A 21,609-nucleotide genomic window follows, 5' to 3' on the forward strand; every position below is an offset into this window, starting at 1 on the left:
GTCGCGGCTCTGGCAGGCAATAGCTGAGCAGCCGGGCAGCCCCGGCAATAACATGCCAGCGAGGGTGTGCAGGGGGACGGGGGCTGCCACTACAGAGTGAGCAGACGGGCAGCCCCGGCAATAACATGCTGCGGGAGGATGGGGGTGAGCTGCGGCTGTAGCCGGACAGACCGGCAAAATAAAGAGTAAAATATAACTTTCAGAAAAAATGGTCTCTGCAAAAGAAGTGGTTTTCCGGAAGTGATACGTTTAGTAGACAGGAATGATGAATATTGAAAAAAAAATTGTGACTGAGAAGGGTGAGAATTGAAAACTAAAAGTTCTCAGTTCACAATTTTTTTATGATGAATATGCAGAGACTCTGAATCTGTACACAAAGTGCTACAATGTAGCACTCACAGCTGTTTTCCAATACAAGTTCTGTCCTGCTCCATATACAGACTCTGACCAGCAGGGCCGGATCTAGCCCTTGTGGCGCCCCAGGCAAAAAAACTAGGGGCATGGCTTCATGAAGGGGCATGGTCAGTTATGCCCCCAGTAGAGTTGTTGTGCCCCCTAGTTTATGCTGCTTACAAAAAAAAATTAATACTCTCCATTCCCACTCCTGATTCCCCTCCCGCCGCTGCCCTCCGTCTCCGGCCACTGACGCCGCTCCTCTGATCTATGGGAGAGACGTCATGGCGTCTCTCCCATAGCACCGCATAGACACTAGCGGTCAATCATGACCTCTAGTGTCTATGTGCCGCTCCCACAATGCAGTGCGCGATGACTTCATTGCACACTGCACAGTCAGCACCGCACAGCACCGGGGGGCACCATCAGTAGCGAATCTTGCCACGGCGGCGGTGACCCGGGCAAAAATCCTGCATGCCCGCAGCAAAATCCGCTACTGCTGACCAGTTCCGGCAGCCAGTCTGAGTGAATCATTGTGCACACAAACACAGTAAACAAGCACCACATAAATTAATACCCACCTGCTGCAGGCCATGTGTGACATTAATGCATGCACTGATGCACACCACAACAAACTGAAATATCCCAATCTAAATAAATACCTGCCAACATCACCTGACAGTGCGAGGGGCCGGGTCACACAGATCAGTCTGTCAGAGGGCAGAGGGTATAGCCATAGACCAGGATCGGACCCAGTGCTTTGCTCGATTACAGGTTACACAGAACAGACATCCTGAGTGTAGTATTGAAGTTGCGGAGCGCTACTACGCACGCATACTCCATGTTTGGGCTCCTTCAGGGAGGCTTCAGATCTTAAACCAAGATGGCCACTGACCTTACTACTTCTCACTCTGGGGACTGCAGCAGCTCTACACCTCCCAACTGCTATGGTGCCCACAGTACTGTACAGTGCTGTGCAACCATGCATACTGCTCAGACTCCTCCCTCATCTTCTCCTATCCTCATCTGCAGGGTAGGGATAGCCATCTGTGAGTTATCTCATCAATGCTACCATTTATGGGCAACCTTGATGGTGTAGAACTATTTCTAAGAGAGCCATCAATGGTTTCACCCACCGATGGTCACCCCTGCATTAGTGTTCAATGAACCAGGGCCATAACTTTGTGTGTGCAGAGTGTGCTCTGCAGATAGCTCTGCAGGGTAGGGGGGCACTGTTGGCAGCATTTGTCAATTTTCTAATTACTTGTGGCTTCCCCCCGTTTTAAAGCCCAGCTTTTTTATGCGGGATCAAGTGGCTCAGTGGGAGGGGTGTTTGGCTGGGATGGAGCAGGATGTGGCAGTAAACGTGTAATTTAATCAGGGGTATTGTGGTTGAATGACAGAGAGCTCTTGGGTTGAGCACATGAATGTGGTATAAAGAGAATTCGTGTCCATATCCATTTACTTGGTGTTATTTATTATTATCCTTTATTTATATGGCACCACAAGGGTTCCACAGCACCCAATTACAGAGAACATACAGTTCCTTGCTAAAGTATTCAACCCCCTTGGCTTTTTACCTATTTTGTTACATTACAACCTGTAGTAATTTTTATTTTTGTCCCCTGAATTTTATGTGATGGATCTGCACAAAATAGTCTAAGTTGGTGAAATAAAATGAGAAAACATTAAAAAATTTTTTTTTTTTATAAATAACATTTTTAAAATTGTCATGTGCATATATATTCACCCCAAGGGCGTAGCTACCATAGGTGCAGGTAGTGCAGCTTCTATGGGGCCCAGAGCTGAGAAGGGCCCACCTTCTCTGTTAAATATGTTATATACATTTTTCTTCAATAGGTGGTACGTAGGGGTCCTTTCAAACTTTTTCCTTGGGACCTGCAATATATCTAGGTATGGCCCTGAACCTGCTCATTGTAGTGTGGTATAAATTGAACTGCAGGGCATTTTAATGTTATACAATATGAAACCAGGCACTATAATGAGGCACAATATGAACTATGTATCATAATGTGAATTGGGGGTGCTGTGCGGCATCATTTGTACTGGCAGCTCTGAAACGTGACAGAGTGAACTTAAGCACTACTGTGATTCATAAAAGAAACTAGGGCACTACTATGGGGCATACCATTAAAGAAGGCTCTACCTACGGTTCAGAAAATCAACTAGGGCGCCATTATAGGGCATAAATTAACAACTGCTGGAGAGAAGTGTCTCTCTAGAAGCATTGGGACCTTCAAACTGTTGCTATGGGGCCCACAAAGTTCTGGCTACGCCCCTGATTCACCAACTTTGCTATGATGCCCCTCAAAAGTTCCGGTGCAACCAATTAGCTTCAGAAGTCACATTAGTGAAATGAAGTCCACCTGTGCGCAATCTAAGTGTCACATGAACGATCATTATAAACACACCTTTTCTGAAAGGCCCCAGAGGCTGCAACACCACTAAGCAAGAGGCATCACACCATGAAGACCAAGGAGCTCTCCAAACAAGTCAGGGACAAAGTTGTTGAGACGTACAAGTCAGGGTTGGGTGTTTTAAAAAAAAAAAAACTAATCCAAATCTTTGATGATCCCCCAGAGCACCATCAAATCCATCATCTTTAAATGGAAAGCATCATCTTTAAATGGAAAGAACATGGTACCACAACAAACCTGCCAAGAGAGGGCCGGCCACCAAAACTCACAGACCGGGCAAGGAGGGCTGTGGAGATGTTTTTCAGCAGCAGGGACTGGTAAACAGTTTTGAGTCGAGGGAAAGATATATGGTGCTAAATACATGGATATTCTTGAGCAAAACCGGTTTTATTCTGCCTGTGATTTGAGACTGGGACAGAAGTTCACCTTCCAGCAGAACATTGACCCGAAGCATTCTGCTAAAGCAACACTCGGGCGGTTTAAAGGGAAAATTTAAATGTGTTGGAATGGCCTAGTCAAAGCCAGGATCTCAATCCAATTGGAAAATTGCTGTTCACAAGCAGAAACCATCCAACATGAGGGAGCAAGTACAGTTTTGCCTTGAGGAATGGGCAAAAATCCCAGTGTCAAGATGTGGCACTCAAAGACTTCTCCAAAGTGACTTGCAGCTGTAATTGCCGCAAAAGGTGGCTCTACAAAGTACTGACTTTAGGGGGGTAAATAGTAGAGATGTGCACTTGAAATTTTTCGGGTTTTGGGTTCGGTTCCGCGGCCGTGTTTTGGGTTCGACCGCGTTTTGGCAAAACCTCACCGAATTTTTTTTGTCGGATTCGGGTGTGTTTTGGATTCGGGTGTTTTTTTCAAAAAACACTAAAAAACAGCTTAAATCATAGAATTTGGGGGTCATTTTGATCCCAAAGTATTATTAACCTCAAAAACCATAATTTCCACTCATTTTCAGTCTATTCTGAATACCTCACACCTCACAATATTATTTTTAGTCCTAAAATTTGCACCGAGGTCGCTGGATGACTAAGCTAAGCGACCCTAGTGGCCGACACAAACACCTGGCCCATCTAGGAGTGGCACTGCAGTGTCACGCAGGATGGCCCTTCCAAAAAACCCTCCCCAAACAGCACATGACGCAAAGAAAAAAAGAGGCGCAATGAGGTAGCTGTGTGAGTAAGATAAGCGACCCTAGTGGCCGACACAAACACCTGGCCCATCTAGGAGTGGCACTGCAGTGTCACGCAGGATGTCCCTTCCAAAAAACCCTCCCCAAACAGCACATGACGCAAAGAAAAAAAGAGGCGCAATGAGGTAGCTGTGTGAGTAAGATAAGCGACCCTAGTGGCCGACACAAACACCTGGCCCATCTAGGAGTGGCACTGCAGTGTCACGCAGGATGGCCCTTCCAAAAAACCCTCCCCAAACAGCACATGACGCAAAGAAAAAAAGAGGCGCAATGAGGTAGCTGTGTGAGTAAGATAAGCGACCCTAGTGGCCGACACAAACACCTGGCCCATCTAGGAGTGGCACTGCAGTGTCACGCAGGATGTCCCTTCCAAAAAACCCTCCCCAAACAGCACATGACGCAAAGAAAAAAAGAGGCGCAATGAGGTAGCTGTGTGAGTAAGATAAGCGACCCTTGTGGCCGACACAAACACCGGGCCCATCTAGGAGTGGCACTGCAGTGTCACGCAGGATGTCCCTTCCAAAAAACCCTCCCCAAACAGCACATGACGCAAAGAAAAAAAGAGGCGCAATGAGGTAGCTGTGTGAGTAAGATAAGCGACCCTAGTGGCCGACACAAACACCGGGCCCATCTAGGAGTGGCACTGCAGTGTCACGCAGGATGTCCCTTCCAAAAAACCCTCCCCAAACAGCACATGACGCAAAGAAAAAAAGAGGCGCAATGAGGTAGCTGTGTGAGTAAGATAAGCGACCCTAGTGGCCGACACAAACACCGGGCCCATCTAGGAGTGGCACTGCAGTGTCACGCAGGATGTCCCTTCCAAAAAACCCTCCCCAAACAGCACATGACGCAAAGAAAAAAAGAGGCGCAATGAGGTAGCTGTGTGAGTAAGATAAGCGACCCTAGTGGCCAACACAAACACCGGGCCCATCTAGGAGTGGCACTGCAGTGTCACGCAGGATGGCCCTTCCAAAAAATACTCCCCAAACAGCACATGACGCAAAGAAAAATTAAAGAAAAAAGAGGTGCAAGATGGAATTGTCCTTGGGCCCTCCCACCCACCCTTATGTTGTATAAACAGGACATGCACACTTTAACCAACCCATCATTTCAGTGACAGGGTCTGCCACACGACTGTGACTGAAATGACGGGTTGGTTTGGACCCCCACCAAAAAAGAAGCAATTAATCTCTCCTTGCACAAACTGGCTCTACAGAGGCAAGATGTCCACCTCATCATCATCCTCCGATATATCACCGTGTACATCCCCCTCCTCACAGATTATCAATTCGTCCCCACTGGAATCCACCATCTCAGCTCCCTGTGTACTTTGTGGAGGCAATTGCTGCTGGTCAATGTCTCCACGGAGGAATTGATTATAATTCATTTTAATGAACATCATCTACTCCACATTTTCTGGATGTAACCTCGTACGCCGATTGCTGACAAGGTGAGCGGCGGCACTAAACACTCTTTCGGAGTACACACTTGTGGGAGGGCAACTTAGGTAGAATAAAGCCAGTTTGTGCAAGGGCCTCCAAATTGCCTCTTTTTCCTGCCAGTATAAGTACGGACTGTGTGACGTGCCTACTTGGATGCGGTCACTCATATAATCCTCCACCATTCTTTCAATGGTGAGAGAATCATATGCAGTGACAGTAGACGACATGTCCGTAATTGTTGTCAGGTCCTTCAGTCCGGACCAGATGTCAGCATCAGCAGTCGCTCCAGACTGCCCTGCATCACCGCCAGCGGGTGGGCTCGGAATTCTGAGCCTTTTCCTCGCACCCCCAGTTGCGGGAGAATGTGAAGGAGGAGATGTTGACAGGTCGCGTTCCGCTTGACTTGACAATTTTGTCACCAGCAGGTCTTTGAACCCCAGCAGACTTGTGTCTGCCGGAAAGAGAGATCCAAGGTAGGCTTTAAATCTAGGATCGAGCATGGTGGCCAAAATGTAGTGCTCTGATTTCAACAGATTGACCACCCGTGAATCCTTGTTAAGCGAATTAAGGGCTCCATCCACAAGTCCCACATGCCTAGCGGAATCGCTCTGTGTTAGCTCCTCCTTCAATGTCTCCAGCTTCTTCTGCAAAAGCCTGATGAGGGGAATGACCTGACTCAGGCTGGCAGTGTCTGAACTGACTTCACGTGTGGCAAGTTCAAAGGGCATCAGAACCTTGCACAATGTTGAAATCATTCTCCACTGCACTTGAGACAGGTGCATTCCACCTCCTATATCGTGCTGAATTGTATAGGCTTGAATGGCCTTTTGCTGCTCCTCCAACCTCTGAAGCATATAGAGGGTTGAATTCCACCTCGTTACCACTTCTTGCTTCAGATGATGGCAGGGCAGGTTCAGTTGTTTTTGGTGGTGCTCCAGTCTTCTGTACGTGGTGCCTGTACGCCGAAAGTGTCCCGCAATTCTTCTGGCCACCGACAGCATCTCTTGCACACCCCTGTCGTTTTTTAAAAAATTCTGCACCACCAAATTCAAGGTATGTGCAAAACATGGGACGTGCTGGAATTTGCCCAGATTTAATGCACACACAATATTGCTGGCGTTGTCCGATGCCACAAATCCACAGGAGAGTCCAATTGGGGTAAGCCATTCCGCGATGATCTTCCTCAGTTGCCGTAAGAGGTTTTCAGCTGTGTGCGTATTCTGGAAAGCGGTGATACAAAGCGTAGCCTGCCTAGGAAAGAGTTGGCGTTTGCGAGATGCTGCTACTGGTGCCGCCGCTGCTGTTCTTGCGGCGGGAGTCCATACATCTACCCAGTGGGCTGTCACAGTCATATAGTCCTGACCCTGCCCTGCTCCACTTGTCCACATGTCCGTGGTTAAGTGGACATTGGGTACAACTGCATTTTTTAGGACACTGGTGAGTCTTTTTCTGACGTCCGTGTACATTCTCGGTATCGCCTGCCTAGAGAAGTGGAACCTAGATGGTATTTGGTAACGGGGGCACACTACCTCAAGAAATTGTCTAGTTCCCTGTGAACTAACGGCGGATACCGGACGCACGTCTAACACCAACATAGTTGTCAAGGCCTCAGTTATCCGCTTTGCAGCAGGATGACTGCTGTGATATTTCATCTTCCTCGCAAAGGACTGTTGGACAGTCAATTGCTTACTGGAAGTAGTACAAGTGGGCTTACGACTTCCCCTCTGGGATGACGATCGACTCCCAGCAGCAACAACAGCAGCGCCAGCAGCAGTAGGCATTACACTCAAGGATGCATCGGAGGAATCCCAGGCAGGAGAGGACTCGTCAGAATTGCCAGTGACATGGCCTGCAGGACTATTGGCATTCCTGGGTAAGGAGGAAATTGACACTGAGGGAGTTGGTGGGGTGGTTTGCGTGAGCTTGGTTACAAGAGGAAGGGATTTACTGGTCAGTGGACTGCTTCCGCTGTCACCCAAAGTTTTTGAACTTGTCACTGACTTATTATGAATGCGCTGCAGGTGACGTATAAGGGAGGATGTTCCGAGGTGGTTAACGTCCTTACCCCTACTTATTACAGCCTGACAAAGGCAACACACGGCTTGACACCTGTTGTCCGCATTTCTGTTGAAATACTTCCACACCGAAGAGCTGATTTTTTTGGTATTTTCACCAGGCATGTCAATGGCCATATTCCTCCCACGGACAACAGGTGTCTCCCCGGGTGCCTGACTTAAACAAACCACCTCACCATCAGAATCCTCCTGGTCAATTTCCTCCCCAGCGCCAGCAACACCCATATCCTCCTCATCCTGGTGTACTTCAACACTGACATCTTCAATCTGACTATCAGGAACTGGACTGCGGGTGCTCCTTCCAGCACTTGCAGGGGGCGTGCAAATGGTGGAAGGTGCATGCTCTTCACGTCCAGTGTTGGGAAGGTCAGGCATCGCAACCGACACAATTGGACTCTCCTTGTGGATTTGGGATTTCGAAGAACGCACAGTTCTTTGCGGTGCTTTTGCCAGCTTGAGTCTTTTCATTTTTCTAGCGAGAGGCTGAGTGCTTCCATCCTCATGTGAAGCTGAACCACTAGCCATGAACATAGGCCAGGGCCTCAGCCGTTCCTTGCCACTCCGTGTGGTAAATGGCATATTGGCAAGTTTACGCTTCTCCTCCGACAATTTTATTTTAGGTTTTGGAGTCCTTTTTTTACTGATATTTGGGGTTTTGGATTTTACATGCTCTGTACTATGACATTGGGCATCGGCCTTGGCAGACGACGTTGCTGGCATTTCATCGTCTCGGCCATGACTAGTGGCAGCAGCTTCAGCACGAGGTGGAAGTGGATCTTGATCTTTCCCTAATTTTGGAACCTCAACATTTTTGTTCTCCATATTTTAATAGGCACAACTAAAAGGCACCTCAGGTAAACAATGGAGATGGATGGATACTAGTATACTTATGGATGGACTGCCGAGTGCCGACACAGAGGTAGCTACAGCCGTGGACTACGTAATATAGACTGGATGATAATGAGATGAAATCAATATATATGTATATATAATATCACTAGTACTGCAGCCGGACATGTATATATATTTATTATGTAATGACTGATGACGGACCTGCTGGACACTGTCAGCTCAGCAGCACCGCAGACTGCTACAGTAAGCTACTATAGTAGTATGTATAAAGAAGAAAGAAAAAAAAAACAACCACGGGTAGGTGGTATACAATTATGGATGGACTGCCGAGTGCCGACACAGAGGTAGCTACAGCCGTGGACTAACGTACTGTGTCTGCTGATAATATAGACTGGATGATAATGAGATGAAATCAATATATAATATCACTAGTACTGCAGCCGGACAGGTATATATATTTATTATGTAATGACTGATGACGGACCTGCTGGACACTGTCAGCTCAGCAGCACCGCAGACTGCTACAGTAAGCTACTATAGTAGTATGTATAAAGAAGAAAGAAAAAAAAAAAAAACACGGGCAGGTGCTAGGTGGTATACAATATTATATACAAATATATATATATATATATATATATATATATATATATATAAAACTCATAAACTGGTGGTGATTATTAAACTGGTGGTCAGGTCACTGGTCACACTATCAGCAACTTGCAAGTAGTACTCCTGAGTCCTAAGCAGACAATCACAATATATATTATACTGGTGGTCAGTGTGGTCACAAACAATGGCAGTGTGGCTGGCACTCTGGCAGCAAAAGTGTGCACTGTACGTTATATGTACTCCTGAGTCCTGAGTCCTGCTCTCAGACTCTAACTGCTCCCCACTGTCAGTGTCTCCCCCACAAGTCAGATAATACAGTCACACTATCTCTATCACTTCAGCAAGTAGTAGTAGTACTCCTCCTAATGCTCCCCAAAATTACTACTGTGTCTCTATCTGTCTCACTCTCTTCTCGAATCTCTATAAACGGAGAGGACGCCAGCCACGTCCTCTCCCTATGAATCTCAATGCACGTGTGAAAATGGCGGCGACGCGCGGCTCCTTATATAGAATCCGAGCCTCGCGAGAATCCGACAGCGTGATGATGACGTTCGGGCGCGCTCGGGTTAACCGAGCAAGGCGGGAAGATCCGAGTCGCTCGGACCCGTGTAAAAAAAAAACTGAAGTTCGGGCGGGTTCGGATTCCGAGGAACCGAACCCGCTCATCTCTAGTAAATAGTTAGGACAAAATAACAGAACTTCAGCTTGCATATTTGTTGTTTGCTTCACAATCTAAAAAAGTTCAAAGATGTAGGCATGTTCTGTGAATGAAATGATGCAAACCTTCAAACAATCCATTTTAATTCCAGGTTGTGAGGCAAGAAAACATGAAACACGCAAAGAGGGGTGAATACTTTCACAAGGCACTGTATACACATAATCAAATTAGGAAACCAGTGACGTACAGTTGAAGACAATATAGGACAAGTACAGGGTAGCTAAGCATAACTACATCAGTAGACGACACTGAGATAAGTATCAAGGTGGTCGAGAACTGCAGGATATGGACAGTTGAGGATTATTAAAGTAAGAAAAGGATAAGCACATGAGGGAAGAGGGCCCTACTCGTGAGATTTTACATTCAAAGAGGGAGAGGCGGGCAGTCTACCCCATCTGTTTCACCCCTGTCTGAGTGTGGGACAGAGGGTTAGGATGTGATTTGGCTGGGTTTGGTAAAGTAGTGTGTCTTGAGAGCCCGTTTGAAGATCTACAGAGAGGTGGAGAATTCCAGAGTAAGGGAGCAGCACGTGAAAAATCTTGGCGGTAGGAGTGGGAGGAAGTAATAAGACAGGAGAGCCGGCGTGCATTAGCAGAGCAAAGGACAGGTGGGAGAGTAAAGGTCAGAGATGTAACTGGGAGAGGAGTGGGTGAGGGCTTTGTAAGCGAGTGTGAGACGTTTGAATTGGATTCTGAAAGGGAAGGGAAGCCAGTGAAGAGCTTGTAGGAGAGGGGAGGTAGATGTAGTGCGTTTGGTGAGGAAGATGAGCCGGGCAGCAGCATTCAGGGCCGTAACTACGTGTGTGCCAAGTGGGCTTGGCACACAGCGCAGTTGCCCTGAGGGCGCACGGCCAGCGGCATGTAATGAGTAAAATTGACTCATTACATGCCGCCTCTGAAGCCCACGCCGTGCGCCGCAGCCGCGCTGGAGGAGAGAGAAGCGCCGGAGGCAGCTGAGAAGGAGGGAGGGGGACTGGAGCCGCAGCAGCGCTATTTCATTGGTAGTAAGCGCCGCTGCAGCATCCCCCTCTCCTTCCGTATTGGCTGCCCGGCGCTGCTGTGGATGCTGGGATGCAGTTCCTCCATCCCAGCATCCACAGCAGCACCAGGCAACCAATACGGAAGGAGAGGGGGATGCTGCAGCGGCGCTTACTACCAATGACATAGCGCTGCTGCGGCTCCAGTCCCCCTCCCTCCTCCTCCGATGCCTGCACACTGCACAGAGGGAGATGCCAGCAGGAGGAGCCTGTCAGCGGGGAGAAGGTAAGTATATCCCCCTCTCTCTCTCTCTCTCTCTGGGGGACACAGTCTGCCATAGTGTGAGGGGACCTGGCTGCCGCAATGTGTAAAAAGGGGGACTGGCTGCCGCAATGTGTAAAAAGGGGGACTGGCTGCCGCAATGTGTAAAAAGGGGGACTGTCTGCTGTAATGTATAAAAGGGGCTCTACCTGGTGTAATGGCGCTACTGTGCAGCATAATTTGAATAATGGAGACTACTGTGCACCGTAGTATGAATTGCTATTATTTTGTGGCCACTCCCCTTCCCCATGAAGCCGTGCGCCTACGGCACGCACTGCCTTTATCTTGCATGGGGGGGGGGGGCGCCAATGTCATTTCTTGCACACATCGCTAAAATGCCTAGTTACGGCACTGGCAGCATTGAGGATAGATTGGAGTGGAGAGAGGTAATTGTCAGGGAGGCGATTACAGTAATCCCAGAGCCGGCCATAGGTATAGGCAAACTAGGCAATTGCCTAGGGCATTTGATATGCCTAGGGGCATCAGCAGATTCTGCCGATTCAAATGATATGCGGCATGCCTATATTCTGTGTGTGGCATTTCATATGCAGATACAGCCAGTCTCACAAAGTATATAGGCATGCTGCATATCATTTTAATCAGCAGAAGCTGCTTGTCCATCCTAGCCACATAGCAATGCAAATAAGATGCATTTTCATTAAAAAAATGTGCCCAACGTTCACATTGAGTTAAGATTTATGAGGACACATCTGTGTGCAAGCAGAGGCAGAGGTCACAGTGTTAGTGGCAGTGTGAGTGCTGTGTGCATGTGAGTGGGTTGGTTGTGCAGTAGTGTTCGGAATATGTGTAAGGAGCATTATGTGCGTCATATACAAATGCATTAATAATGTGCAACATATGTGTAAGGGGCACTATGTGTGTCATTATGTGTATAAGGGCATTAATAATGTGTGGCATATGTGTACCAGGGTACTACTGTATGTGCCATTATGTGTATAGGGGCACTAATAACATGCAGCAAATGTGTAGGGGGCACTATGTGTGTCATTATGTGTATAAGGGCATTAATAATGTGCGGCGTATGTGTAAGGGACAGTATGTGTAAAAGGGCATTAATAAAGTTTGTCATAATGTGTAAGGCACATTACTGTTTGTTTATAAGGACATTAATAATGTGTCTCATATGTGTTAGGGGCATTACTGTGTGGTATTATGTGTTTAAAGTGCTCTACTATGTGGCATTGCGTATAGAAAGGGCACTACTGTGTCGTCTAATGTGAATAAAGAGCAATAGGGTGTGGTGAAATGTGAATAAGGAGCAATTCAGTGTGATGTAATGTGAATAAGGGGCTCTACTGTGAGGAGTAACGTATATAAGGTATAGTGATACTACTGTGGGATGTAATATGAATTATGGAAACTATCGCATGATCAAATGTGAATAAAGTTGCAGTACTGTGTGGCGTAATTGGAGTTTCTATTGTGGGGCCATGCCCCTTGCCAGCAAAAATACTCCTTTTTGGGCTGTGCGCCAAATGTGCGAACGGTTCCTATTTAAAATATAGGGGGTACAAACACCAAAATAAGGACTGCTATGGGTGAGGGGTGATGGTGCTGGGAAAGAAGTGCAGGGTCAGAGGCGGAACCAGCGGTGGTGCTAGGGGGCACCAGCCAAAATCTTGCCTAGGGCATCATATTGGTTAGGGCCGGCTCTGAGTAATCCAGTCTGGAGATGACCAGTGAGTGGATAACTGTCTTAGTGGCAACCTGGGTGATAAAGGGTCTGATCCTGGAAAGTAGTTTTTGATATGAAAAGGACAAGTTTGAGAGGTGCTGAATGTGTGGTTTGAAGGAGAGTGAGGAGTCAAGGATTACTCCAATACAGTACACTTGGGGCTAGAGAAGATAGTGTTTGTGTGCATAAATGATAGATATCTATCTAATCTCCAATACCAATTACTCAAAAAAAAAAAAAACCCTCTTGAACCATAAGGCCTAGACATTTGAACAGTAGCTTGCTCGTGATATAGGCACCCACTAAGGGATTTTACAAAATTCCTACCACAAAGAAGTAAAAGGCATTAGATCTCTTCCCCCCCCCCACAGAGTAGAGTTAAGACAGCCCACCCAGATAAGGGTATAAAGAATGCATTGTGCTGGCATTGATTTCACAATGCTTTGTTCCTGGACTTCCTTGTCAGAGCAGTCCATTATTATTAATAAAAAAAAAAAAAAAAAAAAAAGAGGGGGGGGGGGGGGGGGGGGTCACATCAACTGCCAAACATCACTGGGTGCGGCTCCCCTATTTGAATAATGACTGCTCTGCAACTGCCAAGGAAGTCCAGCTTTATAGTTCAGGAGCTTGTGATGAGTCAGTGGTATTTGCTAGATTTTATAGCTCTATAATTATTATATATAAATATAATTTAATTTTTTTATATTTCAGATGCAATTACTTAACCAACCTATTGCCAGTCAGGAGAGGATAGTGTCAGTTATCAGAGGTTAACTTGTCACTTGAACTAAACATTGCTGAACCTCTCCAAGAGCAATAGGAGGAAAGGAGCGATAGATATTTTGACTCTTAAATGCATTAAAGGAAAGCATGATATCAACTGCTTAAAAGGGTATCAACAGCTCTCCCAGTGACTAAGTGTTGTGCGAAAATCTTTACCTCAAAAGTAGGAACCCTAAAGAGCAAGCAGCTAAGCAAGGAGACCTAGGGCCCTTTGACAGTCGGCCTGCAAACCCAACATATTTACCACACAGCGGTCAGAGCTTGACCTATCGTCCCAGCACCGAGCAGGGCAGCATCAGAGGCGGGATGGGGCAGAGGAGGCGGATAATTCTCCTCAGCATCGATCCGGGGAAGGCCTGCCTTGAGGTGGCACCTGACAAAGATTGGCAGTGGTATGAGGAGCATCTCTTGTTGCAAGTCTAATTGCTGATCTTCTGTGATAAACCAGTTGACTTTAGGTATAGCCCGTTGTCCAGAAAATAAGACAGACTACAGATTCCCGTACAATAAAATAGGTTTATTTTGGTGTGTTCTTGGGCAGTGCCATGGAGGGGCACTTTGATGCTACCTGTTCTCAATATCCCACCACAAGTGAGCCTATTTTAAAAAGCAGTACTGAATTTGCTTAAACACGTCATCTCTTTGTGATTACACTTGAAATTCTGTAGCAAAGCACGGGTATTCAGCTAGTATAAAATGTGTGGGGGAAGGGGTGCAATCCTCTTTCAGGTATAGGGCACCAAAAAGGAGTCTACTACATTATGCCGATGCTCAGGATCCTGACCACCAGCAGTGGGGTGAGCGCAAGAGAGACCATTGCAGGCACGGTGGAGTGCCACACTAGTCTCCCTCCAGGGGTGCTGTGGACACCCCAAGAGGGAGAATAGCTGTTAGTATGCCAGCCGTCAGGATCATGGCATATCATATCCACCAAGAAGTCTAGTTGCAGCTCTGAGATATATTCTATTTTTTCAGTTCTTTATCCCATGATAATTGCCATGAGGGCTCCATACTGCTATTGCAAATACACAGAAGAACCACCATGTCCCACCTTCAGCGTATGATGGGGAAAATCACGTATGGTCCATCCGCATCCTGCTGTGCCCCTCCAGGAGGTACAGCCAAGAGTAGTGTGCCCATATTTTGCAGCGAGAGCCAGGCATTTCCCCTGGGGAAGTCTCCCCTACAGATAACAGGACAGCCATGATATTTAATAAACCCTTTATTTCAAGAAATAAGTTAGTCACGTTTACAAACATTAAAACCCAGTCACTTTGACTTTGTTATTTTTTAGCGGCAGGGGTCTCCTCAGGATTCTTCTTTGCTTTTGCAGGTTTGGCCTTCTCTTTTGTTGCTGGCTCCTTTTTAGCCTTTTTGCCCTCTTCAGCTGCAGCAGCTTTGGCCTTTGGTCTTTTGGCTGCTGGAGCCTCGTCTGGTTTCACCTTGGGATCTTTCTTGGTTTTGTTAGCAGCAGCCTTCGGCTTCTCCTAGAAGATGTGGAAGAATCAGGTCAGTGGCCAACATCTCTAGATTATTAAACTAGGTGACATTTCAGACATTGTTACACTGTCCAACAGTGTATCTGGTCTATAGATCTACAGTAAAAGGCAAACAGTCAACAGGTCGACCACTAATGTTGAGACATGTATTAGGTCAACATTCAGACTGTCACACTTTACTATTCCCAGTCATAATCCACGTGGAAGGCAACCTGTGCCAAGCGCAGCAAGCATTATGTGCCATACGAGGAGACGTGGTACAATAAGGACTTGTTTGTGGAAGAGTGACAAAAATGTGCCCCCCCCCCCCCCCGAAAAAAAAGTGGAGATGTTACCCATGGCAACCAATCAGCATCTCCCTTACATTTTATAGATTGATAACTTGATAAAGGTTTCCTTCAAAGCAGATTGGTTGCCAAGGGCAACTTCTCCACTAGTGCTTCTTTCCACTCTTCAAGAATAGACACCACAGTGTATTCAGAGTTGCAGGTTCTATGTAAAGATGAAAGTGCAGGAGATTGCATTGTGAGCAGCTGGCTTGGGATGCAGTTTTGCCCACCTTTCCAGGGAGCACCCCCCCCGATTTGCAAGAGCCTCCCAGCCATTCCGGGAGGGTGAGCAATTATTGTACTAGGAAATACAAATTGTAAGCACTGATACAGTGACTGATGTGAATGGTGAAATACTGTAAAAAACACTGTGCGATATATAAATATACTACTACAGGTTGAGTATCCCTTATCCAAAATGCTTGGGACCAGAAGTATTTTGGATATGGGATTTTTCTATATTTTGGAATAATTGCATACCATAATGATATATCATGGTGATGGGACCCAAGTATAAGCACAGAATGCATTTATGTTTCATATACACATTGCCTGAAGGTCATTTAATACAATATTTTTAATAACTGTGCATTAAACAAAGTTTGTGTATAGTGAGCCATCAGAAAACAAAGGTTTCACTATCTCACTCAAAAAAGTCTGTATTTCGGAATATTTGGATATGGGATACTCAACCTGTATAATAAAATGTTCCACATGTGAGTAAAGCATATTAGCACAAAATGGATGTGCCAACTAAAAGAGCGATTAGCTTCTGTACCATTAAAGGCCAGATGCAAACCGACAACCCCCCTCCCCCCAGTTTTAAATATTCCCCAGTCTGCACCTATACATTAAATATTTAAGTGACTGGCAGATCTGCAAATCTTGAAAGGCTCAATTTACGAGCAAGTCTGCCGATTGATAATATACACTATCTACAGCCCAAATTGATCTGTACAAATCAAACAGTGGACCACTGGATTTAACAATCCCAATTGATTTTTGGGATGAATCCATGATCTATGACCACCATACATTTCAGATTTGCACAATCTGCAAAATAGCAAATTACCCCCCAACTGATTGATGCATTATGGCCGTGTGTCTGTTGACTGATGAACAATTCGTGAAGTTTGAGGAGCCACGAGTCTACTCACCTCAGGCTTTTCCGTCTTCCCATCAGCCTTGACTTTCTTCTCTGCTTTCTCACCTACTGTACATTTGAGATTAAAGTTATGATATAGCCCAGTGTGAAATTACGTTTTGCACAGCAGCTGAGGTGGTTTCAGAAACAAGATTTCACCAGGACTACAAGTGCAGCATCTCCTAGACAAGTGCTTCCCAACAGGTCATGTTTGGAAGGATATCAGTCTGTGGAAGCAGGTGGGATAATTACTGACCAAGCAATAGATGAACTCACCTATGCATGAGTGAGGCGGTCCAAAAAAACATGATCTGTTGGGTGTACTCGATGGCTGAAGAGAACCACTGGTCTAGAGACATATGGATCATAAGGGCTGAAATCATGAGATCTATTCTAAAGTGTAGCCATAGCTGAATATGGAAGAGGGCCTGTCTACCGGCCCAGCAAGCACTGACTGATATAATCTGTAGTCATACCTACCAAGCTATACCACCTCCAGCAGGTGAGTAGTAAAACTGCAGGTTATACAAGTGTCAGAGGGTGACTGCTTGGCTAGACATGTTTAGTCTTTTTACCACCAATCCTGCCATATGGCCATAGTGTATACATAAGGATACAGAACTATTGCATGTGGCAATGAAAGCTTCTCTTTAAGGGGTCTATTTACTAAGCCATGGATGGAGATAAAGTGCCAGCCAATCAGCTCCAAACTGTCATGTTACAGGCGGTGTTTGAAAAATGACAGTTAGGAGCTGATTGGCTGGTACTTTATCTCCATCCAAGGCTTAGAAAAAAAAAATACCCCTTAGCGAGAGTAGGTTACTAGTTGTAAAATGGTCTCACCCTGTTTGATGGTATCATACGATCAAAATAAGCCATTCTGGCAGATGTCAGACCTAATCTATATGGCAAAGACATCATGGTTTTCATACTTTGCAGTCAGTCTTCAATTTAGGAATACAAGAAAGAGTTGAACTACATATCCCATGATACATGGGAGAGGAGTGAGAGGCAGCCATTTTGTTCAGTAAGTCATAGTAATGCAAAGCATCAATCAAGCAATAACCTTACTTGGAAAATGGAGTTTGCGCCAGTTCCTGCTGGACTAATTAGCTACACTTCCATAGAGGTTGTCTTAGACCACAAAATGGACAACATCTGAAGAAGCAACAGCTTTACCAATAGGGAGTAGCTGAACCTGTTAGTGCAGGTCACCATGGGACCACAGTCTGACAGAAATGCATCTGCTCTACCTTTGGTTGCCTCCTGTTTTGCCACCTTTGCCTTTGGCAACTTCTTGGTTTTCTTTGGCTCTGCGTTGGGGTCCACATTCTCAGGCATTTCACCATTACTCTGCTGCTTCGGTTTAGATCCTGGTTTTGCCAGCTGTGGAAAAACTTTTGCCTTTTTAGTCTGCCAGAATACAAATTGGGCCCCAATAGATCTAGGACACCCTTACTTATCACATTTCATGATGCAACATACATTGCAATAGGTTGTTGATCTTTTGCCCGTTACCAATGTTCTAGAATAGCTGCATAAGGATGCAATAAGAGTTTAATGTCAAGGGTCCAGCTTCTGCCTGAGCAGAGTATAGCCTGACTGCCACTAGGGGGCACTCTACGGGAGGAAGCAGTTCCTCATCAGTGGAAGTAAATTGCACAGTCTGGGGAGTCCAAGAAGCCACCATCAATGCAGTATGCAAGACATTAAACCTCATGCGTGTTTCTATGGCAGATTACTTCTAGGCAGTTAGTGGACCCAAGTTCAGACAGATTATTCCACCAAAACATTCCTGGACTTACCAAGAAGCGACCTGTGGCTCCAGAGGCACTGGACTTCGCTGGCCGGATGATAACTCCCTTCTCAATTCCCTTCTTCAAAGCAGACTTCAGTAGGTTCTTCAGCCTCAGAGGGTCTACAGTGGGATGTGCAGCAAGGATCTGAGCTCGTATGGCCTGCACTGATGTCCCCTTCTTCTCTGTACTCTTCTTCAGGACCTCAATCACCATGGACAGTGTAGGAGGATGGGTCAAGCTCTTTACCAGCTTCATGGTTTTTGGTTCTTCTTTACTGTTCTCTATAGATACAGATAGAGATTAATCCTCGCTCTCAGGTCAGGCTGCCCTTTAGTGTCATACATTAGCCATCTGCCTGATGTGGTCCTAGCCATGCATTTTCTTGATCACCAAGACTATGCCTTATCAGGTTCTAAGAGCAGGGCTTGACAAATGCCAGGGCTAGGTTACCATGGCCAGTGACGTAGAGGGGGTACATTTTGGAAGGCCCTGCTGCCTCCATTGTGGTGTGCCCACACAGCAGGTAGAGAGGTGTAGCCTCTCCCCAGCACACACGCTGTTCGTGTGCTGCGCTGGTGAGAGGCACTCTCCCATGGATTACGTAGGAAGGGAGGAAGCAGATCCTCATCCGGTTCAGCAGCTATTTGTGGGCATGCCTGTATTGCAGCCGCCATTTTAAGCACAGGAGTGCATGTGTTGACTACTTTGCCTGTTTGTCCCGGTCTGTGCCAACTGCTGTCTCCAAACTTCAGATGCATAGAGCTCTCCGGTAATAGTGCACACGGTGAGATTTATCCTTGCAATTTTGACTAGTCAAAATCGTAAGGAAAGTTAGCGCAAATCACACTATGTACACCTTGCGATAACGATGCGCACTCCCGTGGGGTCGGTATCACAAGAAAAGATACTGTGCAGGCAAGTCAGTCTTGACTATATTGTGCACAATCTAGTACATAGTACAGACAAAATTAGCACCTAGTCAAAATCTCAAGTAAGGCTAGTCAGTATCCGTTCAGGGCACCCAGGAGTTCAGGGGAAATCAGTCAAAAGCAAATAGTCAATATCTCACCATGTATACATACCTTAGGAGTGTCTTTATGTGCCAAGGGATGGCTGCTTCATAGGGGTAGGGATGTGACCACAGGGTGTGTGGGGCAATTGTATGCCTGAGGGGGGGGGCTTGCTTGGGGGTACACCCCTCCGTTATGAGGCCATGGGTGTTAGTTTGCGCAGAAATATGGCTCCATGGGGTGGGTGGGTGTGTGGGGGTTTAGATGGTGGTCTGGATCCTACACTTTCATCCTGGCTCCTAGATTTTACAAAAATCTGTCTAGTCCTGACTGAGGGGCCTATCACCATCTGTATCCCCCCCCCTTCCTCCTTTCCAGCGTCACTTTACTGCACCTGTGTCACAGCACCCGGCAGCACTCACCAGCCCCCTGGACAGGAGTATATTTTTTTGTTTTTTTACACTTTGATCAGCTTGTGTGTCCATCAGACACACACAGCTGATCACTGGAGCCAGTGTATGATATGATTGCCATCACCTGTGGTGAAATGCTTTTCTTATCAATTAACTAGCTCACCACAGGTGATGGCAATCATACATTACCAGGAAAGTCCAGGAACAGAGCATTTTCTCCCTCATGGAGAGGGTCAGGTAGGCAAGTATGCTCTTCTCTATGCAGTGAACAGGTCCTATCAACCCAGCTAACCCGTTTACACTACACCCTAGGCCCTTACACACTGCAGCTTGTACCCAGTAATTTGCCGATTTTTCAGGCTTCCTAAATGGTTCGAGCTGCGATGTGAAAGGGTCACCTTCAATTTACCGTTTACAAAATACCGGTATTTTGAAACGATAAAAAAAGCAGGGTCCTACCCGTTTCATTGTGCAGTGTGAAAGGGTCTGAAACAGTATTTGCAAGCCCCAGAAGGTGATAGGCTGTCTCCATGTGTGATGTCACCAGGCAGAACAGGAAATAAACATTTAAAATGACAACCACTGTTTTGTATGGGTGAAACGGGTTCAGTGTGAAAGGTACCAAAACGGTAATGAAATGGTAATATACTGGTTACAACATGCGATGTGAAGGGGGTTTAACTGCTCAGACCCGTTTTAAGAACAGTTTAAAAAGCAGGTTTTGCGATGTGAAAGCAGCATAAATAAGAGCCACTCTACTTAAGCATGGCCTGGCCACCTGACCCTAGCACAGTCCCACATCAGCCAGCCTCCTGGTTTTTCTACTAACATTATGGGCACTACAAGGCAATGCAATTGCTAGGTCAGACATACTCCACTGTGTAACTAGAGAACAGGCCTCAGACACGTAGGCCCAGTAGTCCATGTAATGGAGACAGCACAGGCCCCTGTAACAGGGACAGTCCCACTAATGCACTATGACACTAGGGGCAGTTACTAGCTAGACATGGCTGAACCAAATACAACAAGAGGTTATAGGAATAAACCTTGCTTTGTTTGGAATCTTCTGTTTTGACTGGACCCCCTTTAGGTTTAATAGCCCATTAATACATACTACTTCAGGTACATACTGTATTCAGGCCTGGCAAACTTGTGGCTCTCCACCTGTTGTGAGACTACAAATCCCAGCATGCCCTGCATATTAGGGAATGCTAAAACAGACAAGGCATGCTGGGACATGTAGTTTCTCAACAGCTGGAGAGCCACAGGTTGGTCAGACCTATACTATACAGTAACCAGAGTAAACTGAGCCACACACGCCTCACTCACCTGCGGTCTGTGGCATCTGCACTTCTTTCTCAACAACAGCCTCAGCAGCAGTAACCGGAACCACTTTCTTGGGAGGCATTGCTACCAGCAGTACTAAATCCAATCACAGGAAGCCAGCTACCTTCACCTGCCCTGTGTGCGACCCTTTATACCTGCCTGTCAGTCACTCCCAATCAGGCTTCCCCTTATTGAAGACCTAATTGGGCAGCTCAGCACCTAATTTGCTGGCTGGGGGTTGTGTCATTAATTAGCATTATACTGCATAACATTTAGCAAATTTGTGTATTGCAATTTCATGGACAAACATGGAGCCATTTATCCCAGGAGTTGTGTGTCGGCACCTGGAGTTACCACTGACTCTCTGCCTGACTGTTACTGGGAATCAGTTCATTCGTACATATAAAACAAGTCTGTTACAACTTACATCATGTAAATAATATATTCTAGGTTCCATCGTGCTCTGGAGCCGACTCCTAACTGAGATGGGTCAGGTTAATGCCTCTGTTTTCATTGGGTGTGGTATAATAGATAGATAGTGCAGAGGTTCCAAAACGCGGTCCTCAAGGCACCCCAACAGTCCAGGATTT

General features: G+C 46.3%; 1 protein-coding gene across 2 annotated transcripts; it reads right to left on the reverse strand.

Moving 5' to 3' along the window:
• Positions 1-14,703: 14,703 nt before the first annotated feature.
• Positions 14,704-21,184, reverse strand: LOC134957137 (protein B4-like). Of its 2 annotated transcripts, none has more exons than XM_063938853.1 (5): positions 21,023-21,184; positions 18,277-18,551; positions 17,725-17,857; positions 16,485-16,537; positions 14,704-14,986 (listed from the first exon to the last, which is right to left on the reverse strand). In XM_063938853.1, exons 1-5 carry the CDS (start codon positions 21,099-21,101, stop codon positions 14,783-14,785), a joined length of 744 nt encoding a protein of 247 aa, XP_063794923.1. In that variant the 5' UTR covers positions 21,102-21,184; the 3' UTR covers positions 14,704-14,782. The 2 variants fall into 2 exon arrangements, with proteins under 2 accessions (XP_063794923.1, XP_063794922.1); XM_063938852.1 differs by having other exon boundaries at positions 16,485-16,540; positions 21,023-21,183.
• Positions 21,185-21,609: the final 425 nt, after the last annotated feature.

This window comes from Pseudophryne corroboree, chromosome 9 (genome assembly GCF_028390025.1).
Source record: "Pseudophryne corroboree isolate aPseCor3 chromosome 9, aPseCor3.hap2, whole genome shotgun sequence".
Classification (NCBI taxonomy): Eukaryota; Metazoa; Chordata; class Amphibia; order Anura; family Myobatrachidae; genus Pseudophryne; species Pseudophryne corroboree.